Below are 24136 nucleotides of genomic sequence, written 5' to 3'. Positions count from 1 at the left end.
AGGATCTTGTGTGGTCTGAGGCAGTTTATTTCTCTAGAGACTATTCATCAAGGTAGGATCACGTTTTCTTAACAATAGTTTCTTGGTTAGGGGCCTCCAAGATCACACAGATGGTGTCAATAAAAACACCAAACTAGTGTAAAAAGAAGCCAGATCAGAAGTGCTCTTCCTTGTTTTTCCCTCACCCAGGTCCCAAGCTTAGACAAACACTGTTGGTCTCTGCCTTTCCCTGTAGGTGTATTTTTTCTGCTATACTCCTTCAAACACCTCTACTTTATGTAGCTCTCTTACTTGCACAGATCCATGGTCTACCTTTCAAGACCCTGAAACTTAATTCTGCTGTTTACCCATTTCAGCAAGGCCACTCCTTCATCTGTATTTTCAAAGCAGCCAAATATCAGCTGGAAATTTAGCTTGCAGCTGTTCAGTTACCTTCTTTGCCTTGGCCCTTGGGGATTTCCTTCACTTTCCTATAAGCACAACACTTTACATGAAAGATGAATGTCCTGTTTATCTTCTATTTATAAGTGTTTTGTAGAAAAAGACCCTTCACATTCTGTATTATCAACACTGCAGAAAATGTAAATTGTCATTACTTTTCTGTCTACATTATCATCTTAAACACCTTATCCTGTTCCATTGTTTAATTTCATGACTCCAAATTTAGGTCCAATATCCTCCTTATCTCTGTACTATGGGCCTATGTATATAATGTTTACTTCTCATTTCCATTGAAGAGCTAATAAGAAGCTGACATTTAATATGTCTCAATGAGCATACTTATACCTTCTTCTCCAAAATTCTCTTTTTATATTCTTCAAGCCCTTTTTATCTCAGCAAGTAACCTGACCATTTTTCCTTTCCTCACATCTATCCCATTTACCAAAAGATCCTGTTGGCACTCCCTCCAACATACAGGGTAAGGCAAAATAACACATATTTGTTCGTATGGAAAGTAATACCATAATTTGTAAATAATATGAACGTAAGCTCTGTGTTTCACATAGTCAAAACTAAAAACCTCCTTTTGCCCCACCTTGTATATCTGAAAATCAGCTATTTGTTACCATTTCTACGGCAGTAACCTTGGTATATGTCATCATTATAATTTTTTTAAATCACCAAAAAAGCTTTCCTTATATTTACTAAAGTCCATCCTTCACTAAGCTGCCCAGAAGATCTTCCTCAATTGTAAGATGTTTTAATAGATTAATTTTTTTCAACAGACAAAATTTAATATATGCACACAGTTTTATATATAATGTTTTAACCCATAATGCTATTATCACAACCTATTTACAGGAGTGCAAAATCTGAGCCCTGGCTGCCTTGTCAATATTTGTCTCCCTGAAATATCCTACTCAACACGTTTTTTCTGAAACACTGGCCTCCGTTCTGTATCTAGAACACACAGAATTTTTATCCATCACAGGGCTTTTGCATGTTCTATTTCTTCTGCTTGGCATGTTCTTTCCCAGACTAGCTCAAGATTGACATATACTGACTCAGGTCCCTACTCAAATGTTACCTTCTTAGAGAAAGGTGTCCCTGAGTCTGCTGAAGAAGAGCTCCCAGTCCTTCCCTGGCCCTGTCACTCTCCAGCACATTATCCAATTTTATCTTCCCCACAGGAGTATCAGTAACTGAATGTTTTTTAAAAGTATTTATTATTTCACATGTTGATTATCTGTTTAGGAGAATGTAAATTTAAACACTATCCCCAGAATTTAAAATAATATTTCATACAAAGCCAGTGTTCAGGACTCAAATGCACACAAACATACTTTTGCTTTTTAGGTCTCAGATTTTTTAAAAAAATATAAACCTTGATTATGAAGTTAGTCATAAGCACAAAGTTACTCTATAAGTCTATTAGTTATAATTACAAAATTATAAAATTGCTGTTTGCCTAAAGTGAAAATAAAGGTATATGACATTATTTCCAACATTAACCACGAAATTATAAAAACCATTGATTTTTATATTATTTTCTGTATCTCACTTAACATTTTATAGTGTACTACAATGAGTGTTTTCTATCAAAACTATTATTCAACAGATATTTAATACACATCAACAATATGTCAGGTACCAGATTATTTCTTAAAAATCCAAAAATGGGGGAAAGTATCCATAGGTTCTACTTGCAAGCAGTTATAAGGTAGCGGGCATGCAACCATGCAAGAAGTGTGCATTTTATCTTTTTTATTTTATGCATAAAATATTACTAATGCTATAATATTTCTAAGAGGAAAAATAATAAAATAAATATGAGATCTTCACAGAAGGCAGAGTACTTATAGGAAATCAAAGAAATAAATGGGGGAAAAATCACAGGAATCTAGTCACTAACAGCTAAAATAAGTTGCAGCTTCAGACTCTCCTGCTAAGTAAAGCCTTTTTTGTCTTTCTTATTATACTTTTAAGGTTGATAAAGTATAGGTTCTGTGATTACTTGTTTCCTTGTGGACTCATTGAAGGCAGACTATCATATATATATATATATATATATATATATATATATATATATATATATCGTCGTCGGCAGCCGTCCGTCTCGAGAGACGATGGTGTAGCTTCTTAAGAGTCTATCTGCACCGCCGAGAATGGTTGTGCAGTCCGACTCGGGAGTGACACGGTATCTGTCTCCTCCCGCGTTGAATCGACATCTTGCGATGACGCTGGAGTGTCCTCTCCAGTGAAGCTGAAGCTACAGAGCCTGGGCAGGGTGATATGGAGGGTCTGCTGTTGCCCATGCAGCAGACCCCCCCTCTCTTCGCAGCTGAAGGGTCCAAGGGAAAGACGGAGTCAATACAGCTTGGCTTCAGGTGCGCCGCAGGAGTTGCCGGTGTTGACTACAACGTCAAACCACCTTAGGGACTCCGGCTCCGGATTTTCTGTCGGGGTTTACTCCCTTAGCCTTTCCCCTGAAGAGGTATGCCGCAAGGCAGCGGAGGTTTTTTGGAGTCAGAGTTTTCCTTCTCTGATGTGCCCTGACTGGAAGATCGAACCAGCGACACTTAGCTTGCAGGCTGACGCTCAATCCACTGAGCCAAACCAGCCAGGGCTTATATATATATATATATATATATATATATATATATATATATATATATGATACATTAGGATATTCCCCTTTGTGAAGTGACTGTTCAAGTCTTTGGTCCCTTTTTATAGATTATTTGCTTTTTATTCATTTTATTTGGTTATTATTTTTATATATTTATTTTATGTTTATTATATATTTATTATATATATAACAAATGTAAAATATTAATTATTGAATTCACTTTTTGTTGAACTAAATGAACAATTTATGTAATTTAATGCCTGTCTTTAAATATAATATGTTGATGAAGTAGAACATTTACACAGAACAGTATGCAGATCAAAGAGTGCAGCTTTTTACATTTTCACTGTGAACATACCAGTAACAACCTCAATTAGATCTTTAAAACTTGAACATTGCCAGCAGAAGTGTGTGCTCTCCCAGTCACTACCACCCAATAGGAGCTATAATCCTGAATTCTCTCGGCATCAGGAAGTTTAGTTTATTTTAAACAGGATCCTGTGGTATGTATGTCTTTTCTTTTGCTCAATATTATGGTTATGAGATTCATTCAAGTTGTTCTTTATAGCTGAAATCTGTCCATTCTCATTGCTTACTTTGTATGAATGTGACATTTTTTTAATCCATTCTATTTTTTATGTTCATTGAAGTATTTCCCAGTTCGTGGCTATTGAAATAATGCTGCTATGAACATTTTTATAAGTGATTTTGATGAACATGTGTATGATTGCCTGTTGCATATATGCCTAGGAGTGGAGTGGATTTAACTCACTAGTAGATAGTGCTAAAATAGTTTATATAAAATTACACTCCCACTAACAGTGTGTGGGAGTTCTGATTGCTCCACCTTCCTGGCCATCACCTAAAGTATCAATAGTCTTTGCCTTTCAGCCATTCTGATGGGTGTGTGCTGGTAGTTCACTGTTGCGTTAGTTTACATTCACTGAGAAATCAAGAATCTTCCATTATCGTACATTTGGATAACCTCCTTTGTGAAGTGACTGTTCAAGTCTTTGGCCCCTTTTAATTAAATTGCCTTTTACTTATTTTATTTTGTTATTATTTTACATGTTTATTTTATGTTTATTATATGTTTATATTTATTATTATGTTTAATGTTGACTTAATGGTGTATAGATTTATCTCCTCAGATATAGATATTACATATATTTTTTACCAGTCTATGTTTTGAATTTTTACTGACTTAATGTTGTCTTTATTCACCATTTGTTAAAAAAAATATTTGGTGTTTATTTCCTGTTTAAGAAAGCTTTGCTTTGCCCATATTTAGTAAGGTATTTTTCTGCTTTCTTTGAGGCTTTTTATTGTTTTAACTTTCAGATTTACAACTATACTCTATAACAATTGATATTTGTATGTGGTCATAGGTGTTTATTATTTTTATATGGTTATTAAAAATCCACTCATTTTTCACTGCACTGGAGTGGCATATTATATCACAAATCAAGGGAGTGTATATGTATGGACCTAATTCTGGACTCTATATTCAGTTATCCTGGTTTATTTATCTATCCTTGTAACAACAGTAAGTCATCTTACATATTGAGCTTTATTATAATTCTTTAAATTATAAATTATCAAAATTATTTTTCTTTAACAGTGTTTGGAATAATTTTGCTTCTTTGATTTTCATATACATTTTAGAAACAACTTTTCAGTTTACACATACACACACATTCATATGAACACAAAATATGCTAAAAATCTGTGTGAGATTTCATAAACATCTTCACAATATTGTGTTCCGATCCATTAACAACATATATCCCCTCATTTATATGTGTCTTCTTTAATTTGTATCAATAATATTTTGTAGTCTTCTGCATAGTGTTATCATACATTGACTTACTAGATTTATTCCTTGGATTTTATGTTTTAAAATTGTATTGTAAGAGTAATCTTTTAAATGTATATTTCTAACTAATAGCTTTAAAATCTAATGATGTTTCAGTTATCCAGCTGTCTATGCTTTGGCCAATACCACACAACTTAATAATTATATAATCTTTTTTACATTTATCTATATATCATAGAGCTGTTTATCATCATGAATGATAATTTTTAAATTATTTGATGAGTCTCACTGGACAATCATTTTATTAAGTTATAAAATAATATTAGGAGTTTAGTTACAATCACAATAAAATTATAATTTACTAGGTTAAAACTTGACTTTTTCTCATTATTGAATCATACTCAAAAGTTTGATATGCCTCTATATTTACTCATTTAATAAACATATGCCTTCAAGTCTTACTATAAAAAATATAGTAATCAAGACAGTGGGATATTAGTAAAAGGATACACAAATAGAACAATGCAACAGAATAGAGACCCCAGAAACAGACCCACAGAAATATAGTCAAGTGATATTTGGCTAAGAGGCAAAGGCAAAAGAGCATAGCAAAGATCATCTTTTCAACAAATGTTACTGGAAACAACTGGGTAGCCACATGCAAAAAAGTGTAGCTAGCCACAGACCTTTTGCCTTTTATAAAAATAACTCAAAATGGATCACAGACCTAAATGTAAAATGCAAAATCAAACACAAAACTATAAAACTCCTAGAAGATAACATAGGAGAAAACCTAGATGACTTTGGGTATAGTGATGACTTCTTAGACACAATAGCATGGCACAATCTCTGAAAGAAGTAATTGATAAGATGACTTCATTAAAATTTAAACCTTTGCTCTGTGAAAGCCAATGTTAAGATAATGAGAAGACAAGCCACACACTGGAGAAAATATTTGCAAAAGACACATCTGATAAAGGGCCATTATCTAAAATACACAAAGAACTCTGAAAGCTCAACAGTAAGAAAACAAATAACCTGATTAAAAAATTACCAAAGGCTTTACAGAGACACCTCACCAAAGAATATATATACATGGCATATAGGCAATTGAAGAGATGCTCCACATCATATTTCATTAGGGAAATGTAAATTAAGGAAACAAAATATCATAGAATGCCTGTTACAATAAGCAAAATCCTGAAAACAGACAACACCAAATACTGGCAACAATGTGGATCAACAGGTACTCTCATACATTGCTGGTGGGAACGCAAAATGGTACAGCAACTTGGGAATACAGTTTGTGGTTTCCTACAAAATGAAATATATTCTCATCACATGATCCAGCATATGTGTCCCTTGGTATTTACACAAGTGAGTTAAAGACTATTGTATTATGTCAAGTCTTCTTCCATTACCATTTATCCCCCTTAGACCCTCTTTCACCTCACCTACCCCCCTTTCCCTCTAGTAATCACCAATACTGTTGTCTATGTCTATAAGAGGTTTTTATTTATTTTTTATTTTTTCCAGTTTTATTAATGCATAATTGACATATAGCACTGTATACATTTACAGAATACAGCATAATGACTTGACTTTTTTTTTAATGTGTTTTATTGATTATAATGTTACATTTGTCCAATTTCCCTTCCCTCTTCTCCCCTCCACCCGGCGGCCCCCATCCCTCCAGTTGTCCCCCCCCACTTTTAGACCATGTCCATTAGTTGTGCATATAGTTCTTCTCAACCTCTCTCTGTCTATTCCATTCCCTCCTACCATGCTCCTTAATTCCTATATCATCTCCTTCCCTCTCCCCCTTCCCCCTCCCTGCTGACCTCCCCCCAATATGTTCCCCATACCTATAGTTCTTTTTCCACTCTCGTTGCCTATTTAGTTTGCCTTTGTTTCAATTCCCTAGCTTCTGTTGTTGTTTCTTGTGATGCAGTTTTCATTTTAGTGTTCATGGTTTTGATCCTCTTTTTCCTAAACCAGTCCCTTTAACATCTCATATAACAGTGGTTTGGATCTAATGAACTCTTTCAGTTTTATTTTGTCCTGGAAATACTTTCTCTGTCCTTCTATTCTGAATGACAATTTCGCTGGATAGAGTATCCGTGGTTGTAGGTTTTGGATTTTCATTACTTTGAATATTTCTTGCCAGTCCCTTCTTGCCTGCAGGGTCTCCCTTGAGAAGTCAACTGATAGTCTAATTGGGACCCCTTTGTACATGATTCTTTTCTTCTCTCTTGCTGCTTTTAAGATTCTCTCTTTATCTTTAACTTTTGACATTTTGATTATAATGTGTCTTGGAGTGGTTCTCCCTGGGTCCAGCTTTTTTGGAATTCTCTGTGCTTCCTGGACCTATAAGTCTATTTCCTTCCCCAAGTTTGGGAAGTTCTGCTTTATTACATTTTCACTTAATTTTTCAATTTCTAGTTCATCTTCTTCGCCCTCTGGCAAACCAATGATTCTTATGTTGGGCCTTTTATAGCTGTCCCAGAGGTTTCTGATCCTCTCATCATTTTCCTTGCTTCCCGTTTTTTCTCTCTGCACTGGTTGACTGTTCCTTCTTTGTGTTCTGGTTTGTTGATTTGAACTCTGGATTTTATTTCCTCACCATCTGTCTCGTATGTGGTTTTGTTCTTTTCAGTATGAGTGTTTTTTGATTCTTTCTCATCTTTTTCCAGATCTTTTGTTAATTCTGTAAGCCACCTGATAACAATGGCCCAGAACTGAGCATCTGACAGGTTTCTTATTTGTTCATCTATCAGGTTCTTCATCTGTTGCCTGGTGAGCTGCACCACCAGGATTTCTATAGTTGTCTGCCTCATTTTGACAGATGCGTTTTGTTTTCTTGGGCCGGCCATAGGGGGCAGCGCCTGTGTACTCGTCACGACCCAGCGACAGGCGGCAATCCGCAACCTTTCTCGCTGGCGCTTTGTCATCACTGCCCAGCGACCAGTGGCGATCCGCAACCTATTTCGCAGCCCTGTGGCAGTTTGTGTGGGGGCAGGGGTCCAAGATGGATTCACACAGTTATTCAGCTAGGGGACTGGGGTCCATCCTCCCGCCCCCTGGGCCTCACTGTTCGAGGCGATGTGGTGGCTGCTTCTTCCAGCGTTGGAGTCGCAAGCCGCCGGGGTTTGACTACAGCTGGGATTGTCCTCCCTGCCACTGGGACTGTTCTCCCTGCCGCTGTCCCAGGTGCGACCGCAAACAGCACCACCCACTTTCGCTCTTACTTGCCCAAAGAGCACTGCTGGTTTATAACTTCATACGTTGGGGTTCTGTGTAGTTTTATTTTCTGGAATTTCTAGTTATCTTTTGTTTTGAGGTAGTTGTATTCCTCTCTAGTTGTAGAGGGAGGCCGAGCATGTCCGTCTAAGCCTCCATCTTGGCCAGAAGTCCCTAGAGGTTTTTTTTTAATTAGAAACAGACTCATATAGAATTTATTTATAATTTACAAAACTCAGAAACAACCAAAATGTCCTTTAGTAGGTGAATGGATAAACTGTTATATATCCAGATATGGAATTTTAATCAGCACTACAAAGAAATGAGTTACCAAGCCATGAAAGGACATGGAGAAACTATAAGTGCATATTAGTAAGCGAAAGAAGCCAATCCGAAAAGGCTGTATACTGTATGATCCCAACTTTATGGGGTTGTGGAGACATTAAAAAGATCAGGTGGTTGCCTGAGTTTGGGAGGGGGGGAACAGGGGAATGGGAAGTCACAGCACAGACGATATTTAGGGTAATGAAAATACTCTGTATGGTACCATCATAGTGAATGTCCTGACACATCTGTCCAAACCCATAGAATGTACAACATCAAGAGTGAACCCCTGTAGGGGACCACTCCTCGTGGTTTAGGGAATTGTAGCGCTGGCCTGAGCATGACTGCCTCCGGCATTCCGGCAGTGCTTGTCTTTAAGTCTCAGCATAAGGCTGTGCAGGAGACGTAACTGAAAGCCACTCAGGGTTTCCATGGGAATTGGATTTAAAGAATGCTTATTGTGCTTTAGAACTATCTCTGTTTAGAACTATCTCTGTTTTCTTTATCATTAATGTAACATAAACAATCTCTAGCAAGGAATGTATGAAACCTTGTTCCTAATGCCAATGTGGCGTCAAGATGTTTGCTAGACCCTGACACAGACTGGTCATTGTACCCACTATACTAGTACATGTAATCTGTTACTGTCAACTGTAATCCTAATGCCTCCAAGCTATTGATGATTCATGAATCTTGACCTTGTATCTCTCGTGTGTATCCTCCTCAATAAAAGGCATGAGGGACAAAGGTTTAGTTGCTGTTCTCCACTAGAGAGGCAGCCACCTTCCTTCCCCCAGACATAATGAAATATCCTGGGTAAAAGTTTGTTCATCAGACGTAATAAAGTGTCCTGAGTAAAAGTTTGTTCCACCGTGATCACGAAAACTCTGCTGGACAGAGCAGCTTCCAACCGAGCCTAGGGTGTGTGAGGCACATCCACCTCAAACCCCGATGTAAACTACGGATTTTGAATGATTATGATATGTCAGTTGTACCAAATGTACCACTCTGGTGAGATATATTGATACTGGAGGAAACTATGCATGTGTAGAGGTAGTGAATTTATGGGACGTCTCTGTGTATTCCCCCCAATTTTGCTCTAAACCTAACTTCTCTAAAAAATAGTCTTAAAGAAAATGCATAATTTTGTACACTTTAAATATATACAACTTTTACTTCTCAAATATACGTTGGTAAAATAAATAAAATATAATATAATAAACTTTGATAATATTTGGTGTTTTCTTCATGGAAGTTTCCTATTTTGTATTTATCTCTTTGTTGAGAATTTATGTTTCACTCTCTAATGATGAGATATTTTCCTCTTATATTTTCTAAGTAGATATTTGTGATTTTCATGACCAACAAAGCTGTTTCTTTTTCATTATTTTTTAGTGGATAAAGTCTATAAAGGCTATTAATTATATTTCTTAATTCTTCCATATCAGAAAGGGGGGAAACTTTATTTTAGATTTATGACTTAGTGTTGTAATTTATCCCATAAAACTTCGATTTCACAAAACTCTAGTTTCTAATAAGCAAATGAAGTGATAAACATTAAAACGTTTGCTTGCCAATTTAAAGTACTTCTACAGTTAGTGCCTAACTTCTATCTCCATGAACAGCTTCCCTAAAATTTAGACCCATAAATCAAAGTCATATCTAAACACCTACACTTGAATGATGCCATACACAATTCCAAATCAATCATATCAATACATTTCTTCCAACTTTTTTTTCCCTCCATACATTTCTCCTTAAATATCTGGAACCACCATCAAATGAGTTATTCCAACCTTAACTATCCAATTACCACTAAGGAGAAATCCGACCATACAGCTTGTTTAGTGGATTTCCATAGACTTAAGGAGAGTCCAAACCCTTAAGATGAATCATTATTTACCACTTAGTCCTCTACCCTCAATATTTGTTCCTGCCTGCCTGCTATATAAAAATGTACTCACACACACGTACACACACACACACACATGTGTGTGCACACACTATCAGGTCAAGCATTTGCACTAAGCTCTAGCCACATAGCAAAAAGTGTAGCTTTGTGACTTCACCACAATCTTACCTGTGCCCTAACAAAATTGCAGTTTTAATGTTAGGTTTGCTATTCGGGATGGTTATTATTAGATTAATAGGTCAAGCATATTTGATGATTCACTAAATGATAAAAAATGAGATAAAGGTAAAAAATCCTGAATCTGATCATAGAGGGTCAGGTTTCAAATGCTTACTGTGTTAGTTGTGGAACTTTGTTAAAACTACATTGCCTCTCTGAATCCTAAGTTCCTTATTTCTTCCTTGGAGGCATACAACAATTATATAGAAAAAATAAAATAACAAAATTCAAGAGAAGATGTATAAGTATTCTACCTCCTTAGTAATCAAGGAAATAGAATTTGAAACAATACTGAGAATATCTATTTCCATTTATCATGTTTGAATAGACTTTTTAACTACCACAGCCCTTGGTGTTAGCACAGGTGCATAACAAAACAAGCTTATGTATTGCTCATCTTCAATAAATTATACCTTCTTTTTGGAAAGTAATTCCAAGGGGGCACTAGGAAATTAAAAGTATTATAGGCAATGTAACCTCTACAAGTCTATTTCAAATTTTAAAAAGGAATGATGCTAAAAATGATTTCTGAACAAAACAGTTACAACATTTATACTAAAGCATAAAAATAAACACCTAATCATTGACAAAAACAACGGTTCACCCACATAATAGACTTTTGTACAGATCAAATGTTTTTTAAATGCGTATAGCAACATAATAAAATTCTATAATATCATGTTGGGAATTAAATCTGGACGCAATTAATTTTGTTAAAATCAGTGGCATATTAACAGTGATAACATCTATATTGAAATAATTTGAGGCTCAATGTGCTTACACCTTTTTTTGATTTTCTTTTCTATAACAAATATGCATTATAATGTGCTAAGAAAAGATCACTCAAGATATTTTTGCTCTGAAAGCACAAGAAATTTTGATAAAATGGAGCTTTGAATATAATGACTTGGGAAATTTTTTAAAACTTTGAAGCATATTTAAGAATAAAAATTGAAAAATAAATTCCCTCTCAAAAATATAGGACTGCAAATGATTAACTTAAATTTATCCTAGAATTCAAAAATTTCACATAAAAAGTTTCCAGAAGAAACTATACAACAAAATAGTAAAAAGAGTCAAGAACATGAGAAAACAAAACTTCAGAAGCCTGAGCTAGAAGTAGATTGCAAAAATTACAGCTGTTTATATTATTATATGTAGATTATAAAATAAATATTGATATTATCTTTAAAAAGTAAAAGATGAGCTTTAAACATCCATATCAAATAGGGTATCATAAAATGACTAGAAAATATGGAAGAAAAAAGTAAATAAAATTTGGGAAATAAGTAATTATTTTTGCAGGTATCTGAGAGACTTGCCAGTTACATACAAGAATATAAGAACTATTTGCAATATATGAACTGTTGATTATGTCATCAAATATTGGGTCCGTCCTTTATTTTACCTTCTCTTCCTTTGGAACATCACTTAGATATGTGGTAGACCTGACTCCTGCCTACACATCCCTTAATCTTTTTCTTATTTTACGAATCCTTCACTAATTCTCTGTTGAGCACAGTGTAATTTACTGTTAAAATCATCCCTTTAATTTTTAATTTCAAGGAAAAATTAAGTAATCAACTGACATCTTAAGGTGTTATCTGGATATACACAATGCATAACATGGAAATCTTTCCCTATAAACAGGACTACCTTCCCACTGCATGTGATAGATTGTGTTGGTGTTCCCATTTATTTACTATCTCTCTTTCTAAGAATATTAGAATTCCCACCCTACTGACATCAGGCATGGCCATATGACCTGTTTGGTTCAATCACGGGTGGGGAGAAGTAACATTTATCATTTTCCTGTGGGGACTGTAAGAGCCATCAGTGATGTCACTAAAGCACATCTGCTAATAGAGCAACATGCCCCAGAGGATTCAGTCCTTGACTCCAGATTTGAGAAGTAGAAATGGCAAGAAGCACAAACAGCTAAGTTGCAATGCAAGTGAAAAACAAACCTTTATACTCATGTCAATATATCACTAAGATTCAGAGGTTGCTCATTACTGCAGTATAACCTAATAAATGCTCTCTCGCATTCTTTTTCTTTCTTCTCATGAGCTTACCCACTCTTCAGATATTTTTATCTCCTCTGGTTCTCTTTCTTATTAAAATAAAATGTAGTAATATCAGTAACTACTATTTTTGGTTACCCTTCAGAAAACAATGTTCCCTTTGCTTTCTTTAACCACGTATGTTTAATATACAGATAAATTTTATAATTGGTGGCATTCTATCATTTCTAAATGATAGAGTCAAGTATCATTATCACTTCTCTCTTCTTTCTTCCTTCCCTCCGTTTAATAATTAATTTTGGATAGCATTGTATGTGTCTGGTACTATGTTTGATGAGGAAGATTCAAAGTTGAAGAAAATATAATCATGGTCTATATCTGCCCTCATGGGTCTTCCCACTTTTTTTGAGGGAGACATACATCACTCAAATATTCACACACATAAAATTGCAAATATAACAAGAAATATGTAGAATAAAAGTATGTGTACCATGTACATATATAATAGAGGAATTAGGTTTAACTGGACAATCAGTGAAAGCTTTCCAGAGATGACTCCTAAGCTGTAATCTTAAGGATAAATAGTAATCAAGCAGTTATAAGAAAGAGGAAAATAATTATAGGAAATGATAATAGCATAAAAATTCTGGGAAGAATATGCAGCAAGTAGGAAAAATTCAAGTAAGTCCAGTGTATTTGATCAAATAAATAAGGGTGAACCAGGTGTGATATGAGACTGCAGAGGCTGGTGTGTCTGCCTATTCAGAAACCTTGTGGGACACACTAAAGAGGGGTTTCTGTGCCTTTTTCTCAGCTAAAATTAATGCCGGTATGGAAAGAAATTGATCATACTTATAATTAAAATTTTAAAAGAACATACCTCTCATAATGTAGATTATATATTAGAAAAGGAGCATAGAGATAGTATGTAAACCAGCTTCGAAAGTCACTGTAAATTCATTCAAGACATGATGATAGCTTGTTCCAGGATGCAGGTGAATTAGTGAAAAGCAAACATATTTTTAAAATACTTAGTATGTAACATTTCTTCTTAACATGTTAAACATAGGCATTGAAATAGAAAGAGAAGTCAAAAAAACTTGTAGGTTTCCCAGCTAAAAGAGTAATTTAGTAGTTGCAGGGAGTTCAAGGTTGATTGATGGAGATCATGAACTTCATTCAACATATTTTAAAATATCTTTGAGTATAAGAGGATATTTCAAAAGGAAATGATATGACTGAGTCTAAAACTCTTTCTAAGTTCATTTTTTCACTATTTTCATTTTTAAAAAGGATTCAGAATGATTAAAGAGCAATATTTGAAATAGAAGCAAACAAAATTTATGTTAGTGATAAACACAAACATCACCATACCACCCCAGAAACACAAATGAAAAGGTTTGTTATATTTAACATATTAGGTATGTTATATAAGAGTTAAAATTATGTTTGCAGAATTACCTGTCATTGATTGAATCTGCTATGGTTTTAATATCAATCTCAAGCCTTTTGTTTTCCTCCACCAATTGAGCATATGTTATTGAAATATCTGAAAAATCTTTTGTGATATTAGAAAGGTCAATATCCCATGTTTTTTTCTTTAAGAAAAGAATAAAAGAATCATTCATACATGTTTCTGTATCCCAAAAACAAATAATATATCAAATAATAAAATTACTTTAGCTGCATAAGTTAATGTTTGGGAATAGAAAATAAAAATCTAGTGGGAAGTAGAGAAAGGTCAACTTACTGCAGTATAAAAATTATTAAGTGCTTCCAGGTACTCATTTTCATAACTTTTTTTCTTCCATAGTAGTTGATCATAAACTCTTTTCAACTTATCTAGCTAAGAAAAAATATACACAAAAATAAATAATGGATAATTATTTTATAAGATAAGAAATAGATATTTCATTTCATGCAGCTATCATAATTTAATAAATATTGATTAAAATAGAATAAAATAATACCATAAGCTGTTTTCACTTACAAAATTGATATGTTTCAGAATGAAATATAGCAAGTCAAGTCTAACAGTGCTCAAATGAATAATAAATTATGATAAAATATAATGTATTTAGTTATATTGTAAGAATTGATAAAAATTAATAAATTTAAGTTAATTCATCATATCAACAAATTAAAGGAGAAAATAAACATGAATATTGCCAACATGTCACAAAATAGCCATTTGATACTTCACTATATAGTTTTCATAATTTTTATACTAGGACAAAGAAAAACTATCCAAATATTATAATATAAAGAACCAACAGCAAATATCAAAATAAATCATAAAATACCAAATGCATGCTCATGGGTTACAAGAATGGGTTAACTTTTATCAATACTATTATTAATCGTGTCTTATGAATTGCAATTGGATAATGAAACCAAATGTTACTATTATAATATTGAATGTGAATAGGTAACATGTCTTCATATTTAGATTATGTTATTAAATATCTATCAAACAGAAAATTCTATGTAAAACTATAGTCAATGATTTTGGGTAAAATGGCCATGCATAAACATAAGAAAAATAATAGCTCTTATCTATAAGAGTGATAATCTAGTAAAAACATAGTGACAATACTTACAGAATTTTGTCAAAAGGTATAAAATATTTGGGAATAAATCCAATACAAAATGGAGAACTTACATAAAGCAAACACAAATTCTTATTTACAAGTTTAAATCAAGACCCACATAAGAAAGAATGACATGTCATGCAAAAGTTTAATAAAATATAATGTCAGTTATTCACAAACTAATATAAAGCATAATAAAAATAAATCTCTTTCAAATGACATGAAATGAAGTTAGTATGGAAGACTAGCCAAAGGGTATATGAAAAATAAGAATAATGTTAACAACTTGCTACCAGATATTAAAAACATCATATACCATTAAAATATAGCACTATTTATTTTTGGCGTAATGATACAGATCAGAGGGAAAAACCAGAGCCTAAAAATAGATCTGAATTAATATTTTTAAAAGTGGTATTTGAATTCAGTGAGAGATAATTTCCTTTAGATAATGGGACTGAAATGATGTAGTACATCTATTAAAAAACAAAGTGGTCTCCCTAGTTCACCTCTAACTTACTTTATAACAAAAATAAATTTCAGACAAATTAAAATCTAAATGCAAACACAAAATGATGAAAACTATTAAAATAATAAATATGAGTTTATTGTTGAATCAGGGGCAAAAGGAGAATGTCACCTTGCCAAGTAAACCAAGAAGATCTGTTGACGTTTGACAGCATATTTTACAATAAACAATACTGAAGGAAAAATAAAATGGTTGAAAAATGTAAAATAAAAGCCCAACATTCTAAGATGCAGTCCTAGTGATAGGTGGCAGTAAAAATATCAGAGAAACCACATCTGGAAATTCTTCTCCATAAAGGTAATAAGAAAAATGGCCAAAAAACATCCAAATTAACTTTCTTAGAACTATGTAGATTAACGGAAGGTTTTCAGCAATCTAAGGTGCACTTATTGAAAAAAAACAGCCTAATTTTAGAAGTATGAGCGTTCTGGTCTTTTAATTTGTCCTAATCCCTCCCTCCTTTGGTTCTTGTTAACTCTGAAGAATAACACCCCACATTCGTGGAGAACACCAGCAGTCTGGCAACCACCAGAGGTAGTAGAACAGAGCTGGAATGCCTTCAAAGCTTCATTCCATGAGAATTATCATTATTTGATAATTGGAAGACTCCACTTGCAAGGATGTCTGTGTTTAATACAAAACTCAGTACAAAAAGTGTTCCCCAAGAGTTTTTTCCCAAGGCATGAGTCTCTCTCTCTCTCTCTCTCTCTTCTCTCTCTCTCTCTCTCTCTCTCTCTCTCTCTCTCTCTCTCTCACACACACACACACACACACATACACACACGATCACAGGCAGTTAATTAAATCTGTGGCCACCTTTGTGGGTAATAATTGGGGCAAACAATAGGCTAACCAACAAATTTAAAATAAAAAGCTTTTGAAGAGAATAAGATGTGTATAGTGGCCTTGTAAAGCTCCAACACATTCCCGAGAATCTGGAAGGCTGCAAATACACAAGGATGTGCAAAAGCCCAAGGCTGTTCACATGCTGTGATGGTACCTGAGAAGTCCTTCAAGTTCTCACCTCTGGTTGACTTTGACACTCTGTGAAAGCAGAAAGTGAAATCTAAGGCAGAGTTGACAACTGTCTAAATGCTTTTTGAGGATGTGATTAAATAAGCATAAAAAAATCCCTTGGCAAAGACAAGAAGATTTATTGTGTCTGGACTTTTAAGCATCATTTTCTAATCATTAACAGATCACTAAGATAACTGAGAAGAAATTTCAGTGGTTACACATGACAAAGAAAACAGACTTTATGGAGTTCATTCATAAAGGTCATGAAGCAAACAAGAAACAACTCCAGCAAACAGGAATAGGAACAAACACAGAGGTGAAGTGAGAATCTTATTTCCAATGTTGCTACAGTATGTTATTTGAAATGTCCATTTTTTTCAACAAAAATATGGAACATTTTAAAAACAAGAAAGATGGACCACATAGAAGAAAAAAAAAGCACTCAATAGAATATGTGTCAGAAAAAGTTTAGATGTTGAATTTATTTGTCCAATTGGCTCTTTTAAATATGTGCAAAATGCTAAAGATAAATGTCTAAAGAACTAAAAATATAGAAAATATCAAGGAAGAGATAGCAAAAGAGAAGTAAAGTTGCACACTTAAAGGACCTTTATAAGATTAATACTGGCTTTAACACCCAAAACCATGGGACCAGAAAGATATGCTAACATATTCGAAGTACAAAAAGAAGGACTAATAATCTTATATTATACAAAATTATCATTTAAAAAATGAAGATATTAGGACATTGCCATATAATCAAAAACTGAGAATGTTGTCACTAGGCAATCTGTCCTATGAGAAATACTAAAGAAAGTCCTCAGGCTGAAAGAAAAAACACTAGGCAGTAACTTGAATATAAGAAAGAAATATATCAATAAACATAACTACATAGGTAAATATAAAGAGTGGCATAAATGTATTATTTTGTAACACTATATTTCTTACCAGATTTAAAAGACAACAACATAAAGTAGTAATTATATATAAATTTCTGTTGATGGCCACATATGTATAAGAAAGTAATTTGTATAATAGGAGCATGAATAGATGGGGAAAGGTAGGGACTACAGAGAAGCAAAGTTTTCATATACTATTAAAATTAAGTTAGTATTAGTCCAAAATAGATTATTTTATGTTATTATTTGTAATCTCAGAGAAACTACCATGAAAGTAATTTTTAAATAATAGTAAAATAAATGAGATAGCAACAGAAATGGTACACTAAGAAATATTGATTTAATGTTTAAATAAGGTAGTAATGGAGTAATAGAGGAAATATAAGAGAAAGCAAATAGCAAGGTGATAGACATACATCCCACCTACACAATAATTATACTAAATATAAATGGATTAAACACTTCAATCAAAGTATAGAAATTTACAAAATAAATTACTTTTAAAAATATGACCATGTCATATCTGTCTATAAGAGACATATTTTAGATTCAAACACAGAAATGTGTTCAAAGTAAAATGTTGGGGAAAAATACCATGAAAACCATAGTGAAGGAGAGCTAGAATGGCTGTATTAATATCAGACAAATATGCTTTTGAAGAAGAATTGTTACTAGAGATATTTTATAATGACGAGTCAATTAATCAAGAAGACATAACAATTACAAATATAGATGCACCAAACAACAAAGCCTCAAAATATATGAAACAATACACTGACCAAATTTAAGGAGAAAAATAGGGGATTCAACAAAAATATAAATTTCAATATACAATATAGATAATGAATAAGACTAGAGAGAATATTAACAAGGAAATAGACTTGAACACTAAACAGACATCTACATATCACCTATCCAATAAGAGCAGAATAATAATATTTTGCTCAAGTGCACATAGAGCATTTTCCAGGAAACATCTTACATTAGTCTATAAAACAAGACATATTAAGTTTCAGAAAGTTGGAATCATGCAAAGGAATAAGATTAGAAATCAGTAACAGAAGCCCACTAACCTACTAAGATATTTTTAAAATATTTCATTTATTTATCTTTAGAGAGAGGGAAAGGGAGGAAGAAAGAGAGAATGAGAAACATCAATGTGTGATTGTCTCCTGCACGCCCCCAGCTGGGGACCTGGCCTGCAACCCAGGTCTATGCCCTGACTGGGAATCAAACTGGCAACACTTTGGTTCTCAGGCTGACACTCAGTCCTCTGAACCACACCAGCCATGGTCATAATAAGATATTTTAATACAGCTCTTATAGGAATTAATATATCAGTCAGAAAATAAGTAAAAAATATAAAAGATTTAAATACAATTATCACAATTCACAAAAATAAACCTATTTAGAATTACATAACACTATCACAGAAAACTTTTACAAAAAAATGTTTATACAAATTATCTATATAAGTAGGACACAAATTAAGCATTAATAAATTATAAATACTATCTACCATATAGATCACTATTATGAATAATTAAGAATTATATTTAAAATCAATTAGAACAACTTTAAAATTCAGTGGAAATTTAAGGGTTAATTTGTCCAAGACTGATTACAGACTGATTTGCAGAGAGAGTTTGTCTTCTACAAAGTTCCAAGGAAATTGGTTAAGGTCCAACTTAAATAAACTACCAAAATAAATTGAGACATAGATCATGTTTATGTTTAGGGATGTCCATCATAAAGATATAATTCTCTATCAAATAATCCATAAATAATGTAGTTCCAATCATAACAAATAAAATCTCTGAAGGAAATGAACATAACATAATAACACAAATTTATGTGGAAGAGCAAAGTCAAGGTTAGCCTAAATTTCATAAAAATGTAAGACTAAGGGATTCATCATGATAATAATTGAAATTCATTATAGAAGTTTAGTAATGTAGAATTAAATATTAAGGTAAAGCTGGTTAAGTAGGTCAAAAGAATCAAAAGAGAAGGAAAAAGGGAGCCATATAAATACAGAAGCCTCATATGTGACAGACCTGGCTGGTTTAGCTCAGTGGATTGAGCGTCGGCCTGCGAGCTAAGTGTCGCTGGTTCGATCTTCCAGTCAGGGTACATCAGAGAAGGAAAACTCTGACTCCAAAAAACCTCCGCTGCCTTGCGGCATACCTCTTCAGGGGAAAGGCTAAGGGAGTAAACCCCGACAGAAAATCCGGAGCCGGAGTCCCTAAGGCGGTTTGACGTTGTAGTCAACACCGGCAACTCCTGCGGCGCACCTGAAGCCAAGCTGTATTGACTCCGTCTTTCCCTTGGATCCTTCAGCTGCGAAGAGAGGGGGGGTCTGCTGCATGGGCAACAGCAGACCCTCCATATCACCCTGCCCAGGCTCTGTAGCTTCAGTAGAAGCTACACCATCGTCTCTCGAGACGGACGGATGCCAACAACAACAATATGTGACAGAGATAGCACTGAATATTAATATATAAAAAAATACAATAAATTGAATTGGAACATTTTGTTTTCTATATAAGTAAGATTAGAACCTTACTTCACACCATACCCATATATGAATTTCATATTGATTATGCTTCCCATCTGGCAAGCAAAATTTGCATTCTTAGTACACTAGAGATAGTTTATTATTTCCAAACTTGTAAATAAAATTTAGAATGAAAAAAAGACTCAATTTTGAATATTTTAAACACAGGTTCATCTAAAAGTATTGTGTAAATATGAAAAACAAAATTTCAAAACATTTGCAATAAAATATCATAGATCATAGATCATTTTTTTTGACTTTGAGGTAGAAAAAATTTCTTAAGCAAGTTCAGAAAAGCACAAAGTTCAAATAAAATTATTTATAATTTCTACTAAATCAAAATAAAAAGTTCATCAGAAGCTATCATAGAGAAATAAAAAAAGACTGAGTGAGAATATTTTTAACATATATAACTTTAAACTATTTAGTATCCAAAATATATAATAAATCAATAAAAAACATAAGCAATCACTCAACATAGGAGAAAAATTATGAACAGGTTTTACATTTAAAAAGACAAATAAATAAATAAAAGAAAATGCAAATGACCCCCCAAGAGCCATTAATATAGATTTTTTAAAAATGAGATACAACTAAAGAGACAATAGAAAGTGACAAAAAGAAAAAAGAAAAAAATCATGCTTTTAACTCCAGGTAGGAATGCAGATTGGTACAGGAACGTGTATTTATTGCCCTTTAAGATACTATTATTTCTTTTTACCAGTTTGTCATTTCCTTGTACTATTATTTCCTCTTAGTGCAGTGAAGGAGATGTGGTGGAAGAGAAAGACAGGAAAAATGAAGCACAAGGGAAGTCCAGAGTGAGACCAAGCATGACACAACTCAACCCACTGTTCCTGGTTTAAAGATGAAGGGAACCACCAGCCAGGGGATGCAGGCAGTCTCTAAAAACGGAATGATTCCATGCTGACCATCACTAAGGAAATGAGGACCTTAGCTCTAAAACCATAGAGACTGTATCTTGCCAAAAAAGAAGGAGCCTGAAAGCAGATTCATCCTGGAGCTTCCAGAAAGAAATGCAGGGCTGCTGACACCTTGATTTCAGTCTCAGAAGCACTGGAGCAGAGGGACCAGCTGAGTCATGACCCAGAGAAACTCTATGATAATAAATGGATGCTGTTTAAAGCTGTTAACATTCTATTAATTTGCTCTGCAGCTATAGAAAACCAATATAGACAGAAAGTTGGCTATCTGCTATTTAATTCTTGACAGAGCATATGTTTTAATAGTGTGGTTCAAAACTAAATTTAGTCTTTTTTTATTTTTAAACGTGAAAACTCACTATTTTTGATGAAACAGATAATTCATCTGTTGAGGTATTTGTCTCCTTCAATACTTTAGTCATGGCGTCTTCTTTCTCATCAATACTAACAGTAACATTGTGAATTAATTTATTGTAGTGACTGTTTAGAATGTTCATGTTTTCTATATTTTTCCTAAAAGGGAAAATATATATACAGTTGATCAGATTTGCATTGAAAAGAAAATTATGTTTAAAATTAGGTATATTTAAATTAGCTTCTGACTTAATGTAAATCAATGAAATTCATATATTCCTGAAAGTTCTCCTATACCAAAGCGACTCCTGAAAAGTATCACTTAGATATTAAAAGTAAACAATGAGAAAAATATTTACCAGTAGTATTTATGTTTTCAATGTAAAGGAACTGAGAGAAAAGTGATTTGTAAATCATTTGAAATAAGTCACTTTTTTATTTGATTTCAGGTGAGAGACCTTTGATTCAGAGGTTGGATAGTATAAGGATGGAACAGCAAGAAAAAACAAGAGAAAGAAAAAAAAAAAGAAGAGAAGATGTAAAAATGAAAAGACCACATAGTCTTAGAGATAAAACAGAGGAAATGGCAGTTTAGGATAAAAAGAGGCTTATTTTAAAGAGGTAATTGCCAGCGGGTTCTTTGTTCCTATGTGACTTTCCACAAAAAAGACCAATGCTAATCTGTGATTCTAGCTTATATGAATGTGAGCTTTTCTATACTAAATCATTGATTAATTTGAATAAAGTTTTCCTGTCACATAGAACCATAAAAAATTTAAAGCCAACAAGTGGAATTAGACAAATGTCATAAAACACAAGTACATCAAAAGTAAAATAAAAATTATTTCAATTACATATATGCAAAATAGTCTATATGTATTTTTAAATATTCTATTTTATTAGACATCAAATAAATGAAAAGTTAAAATTATTGAATGCAATAATTAATACAAGGCGATATATAATTTAACAATATCCCATGTTAAAAAACTTTTTTTAATAGTCACTATTGCAAATAAATAGCAGGGATATATATTGCTGTATCATATCCATAGACAATTTGGCAAGATACATAAAGAGCTTTTAAATGACACTGAAAAACAGTGCTTTAGGAATTCATACACAAATAGATTTTCATATGTAAAGATACATATTAATTTTTATATAAATTTGATAGATAATATGGGTAATTTAGATTTATTCCTTTCTCTTTACATAACCTTTTACAAGGAAATATAAATTACATTTTAGTTAATATGTCACTTCTAAATGATATAAGTAGGATTTGTGAAAAACTCTTACTTGTACATTTCTATGCTTTTTTCACCATCATGAATATTATCTTCCATTTCTTCTCTCATTTGTTTAGCTTTCAATTTGGCATTTTCATAGTTTTCTATAGCTTCTTTAAGTTCTTCATGAACTTGTTTGTATAGTTCCATTACCTAGAAAGAGAAAATACTTTGTTAATAGATGCACTTAATGGCTAATTAAAAGAGTCAGACAAGAGAAAAAAAAGAAAAAGGACAAACTTAAAGTAGTTTTTATTTAAATAAAAAGTTCTTTATATCAATTTTCTTCCCATATTTAGTATATTGTTCAGCACAGTAGTGCTTTGAGTTTCCTTTACCCTGAAAGGCATCAACACTAGGGAGGTACAAAAGTTACTGAAAAAGACAACTAAAATATCCCAGTTAACATGACCAAAATAAAATCATTGAACAGTTTTTATTGTTCAAAAACTTTCTTGTAGGAAAGTCAGAAAACAGGTAAAAAAATAAAATAACCTATAACATTCTCATTCAGGAATATCCATTGTAAGTGTCCAAAATATTCCATTTTTTATTGTTTTTATTAATAGCATAAACATTCTTCCATCTCTCTTCATTTGTCCCTTCTGTGTCAAACTAAAAAGAAGGTGTGGTTATAATGCTTTTACTTAAAAAAAGGTATGGGTGTTCTGTTGGAAAGTGGGAGGGAGGGGTGTAAGGGAAGGCACAGGAGAGTAAGCAGTCCCTTCTCCAGGGGGTCAGGTGGTGACCGATATGAGGCAGTTGCCTTTTGGAAAAGCAATAAAGCTCTTTTTGTTTTGTTTTGTTTTGTTTTTTACTAGCACAGATAATAGAAACTTCCATAAGAGTTTCCTTTAGGCACAAGAGTGTAGGACATTAGCAGAGAGATAGGAGCACATCAGGGTGCTGGGCTAAGCAAACAAAAAGCTCTGAAAAAATAATAGAATTCCTAATTATCAAAGGAAAAAGATCAGTAAATAATATCCCAAGTCCAATTTTTCAGCACCTTTAGATGAGGCAACCTGTAGGCATTGCTAGGGCAGTGGTCTCCGTTTTGGGGGACTGGGGTGACACCACATAGTTCCAATTCATTGCCAATGTAAGCTTTTGGGCTGGATCATTGTGGGACCAGTATAGCCTTTCATATAGATATTCATTTGAGTTGATGTAAATAATGTTTTTGTGGCTCTATGACATTATGAAGTTGAGTTGCTGTAGAATTTGAACGCAATGTTGAGCTTTTGAACTTTATTTCCAAGTATCTATGTACTAAGGCTCAAGCACACTAGCTAAGGGTCTTTCCTTTAAAAATTGTTAAGAGTTCTTTTTTAATTAAATTTATTGGGGT

General features: G+C 33.3%; 1 protein-coding gene across 1 annotated transcript in view; it reads right to left on the bottom strand.

Moving 5' to 3' along the window:
- The window catches only part of CCDC178 (coiled-coil domain containing 178), a 303687-nt gene that overhangs the window by 237241 nt on the left and 42310 nt on the right, over positions 1 to 24136 (bottom strand). Inside the window, exons 8-11 of the mRNA XM_090284995.1 lie at positions 22799 to 22941; positions 21502 to 21655; positions 14356 to 14451; positions 14067 to 14203 (exon numbers count right to left, since the gene is read on the bottom strand). Coding sequence (XP_090141121.1) covers positions 14067 to 14203; positions 14356 to 14451; positions 21502 to 21655; positions 22799 to 22941 — 530 coding nt within the window. The remainder of the gene's footprint in view (positions 1 to 14066; positions 14204 to 14355; positions 14452 to 21501; positions 21656 to 22798; positions 22942 to 24136) is intronic.

Source organism: Furipterus horrens, unplaced genomic scaffold (genome assembly GCF_987537825.1).
Source record: "Furipterus horrens unplaced genomic scaffold, mFurHor1.1.pri manual_scaffold_8, whole genome shotgun sequence".
Taxonomy (NCBI): domain Eukaryota; kingdom Metazoa; phylum Chordata; class Mammalia; order Chiroptera; family Furipteridae; genus Furipterus; species Furipterus horrens.
Note: the sequence above shows the minus strand (reverse complement) of the source record. Positions and strands in the feature narration are given on the sequence as shown.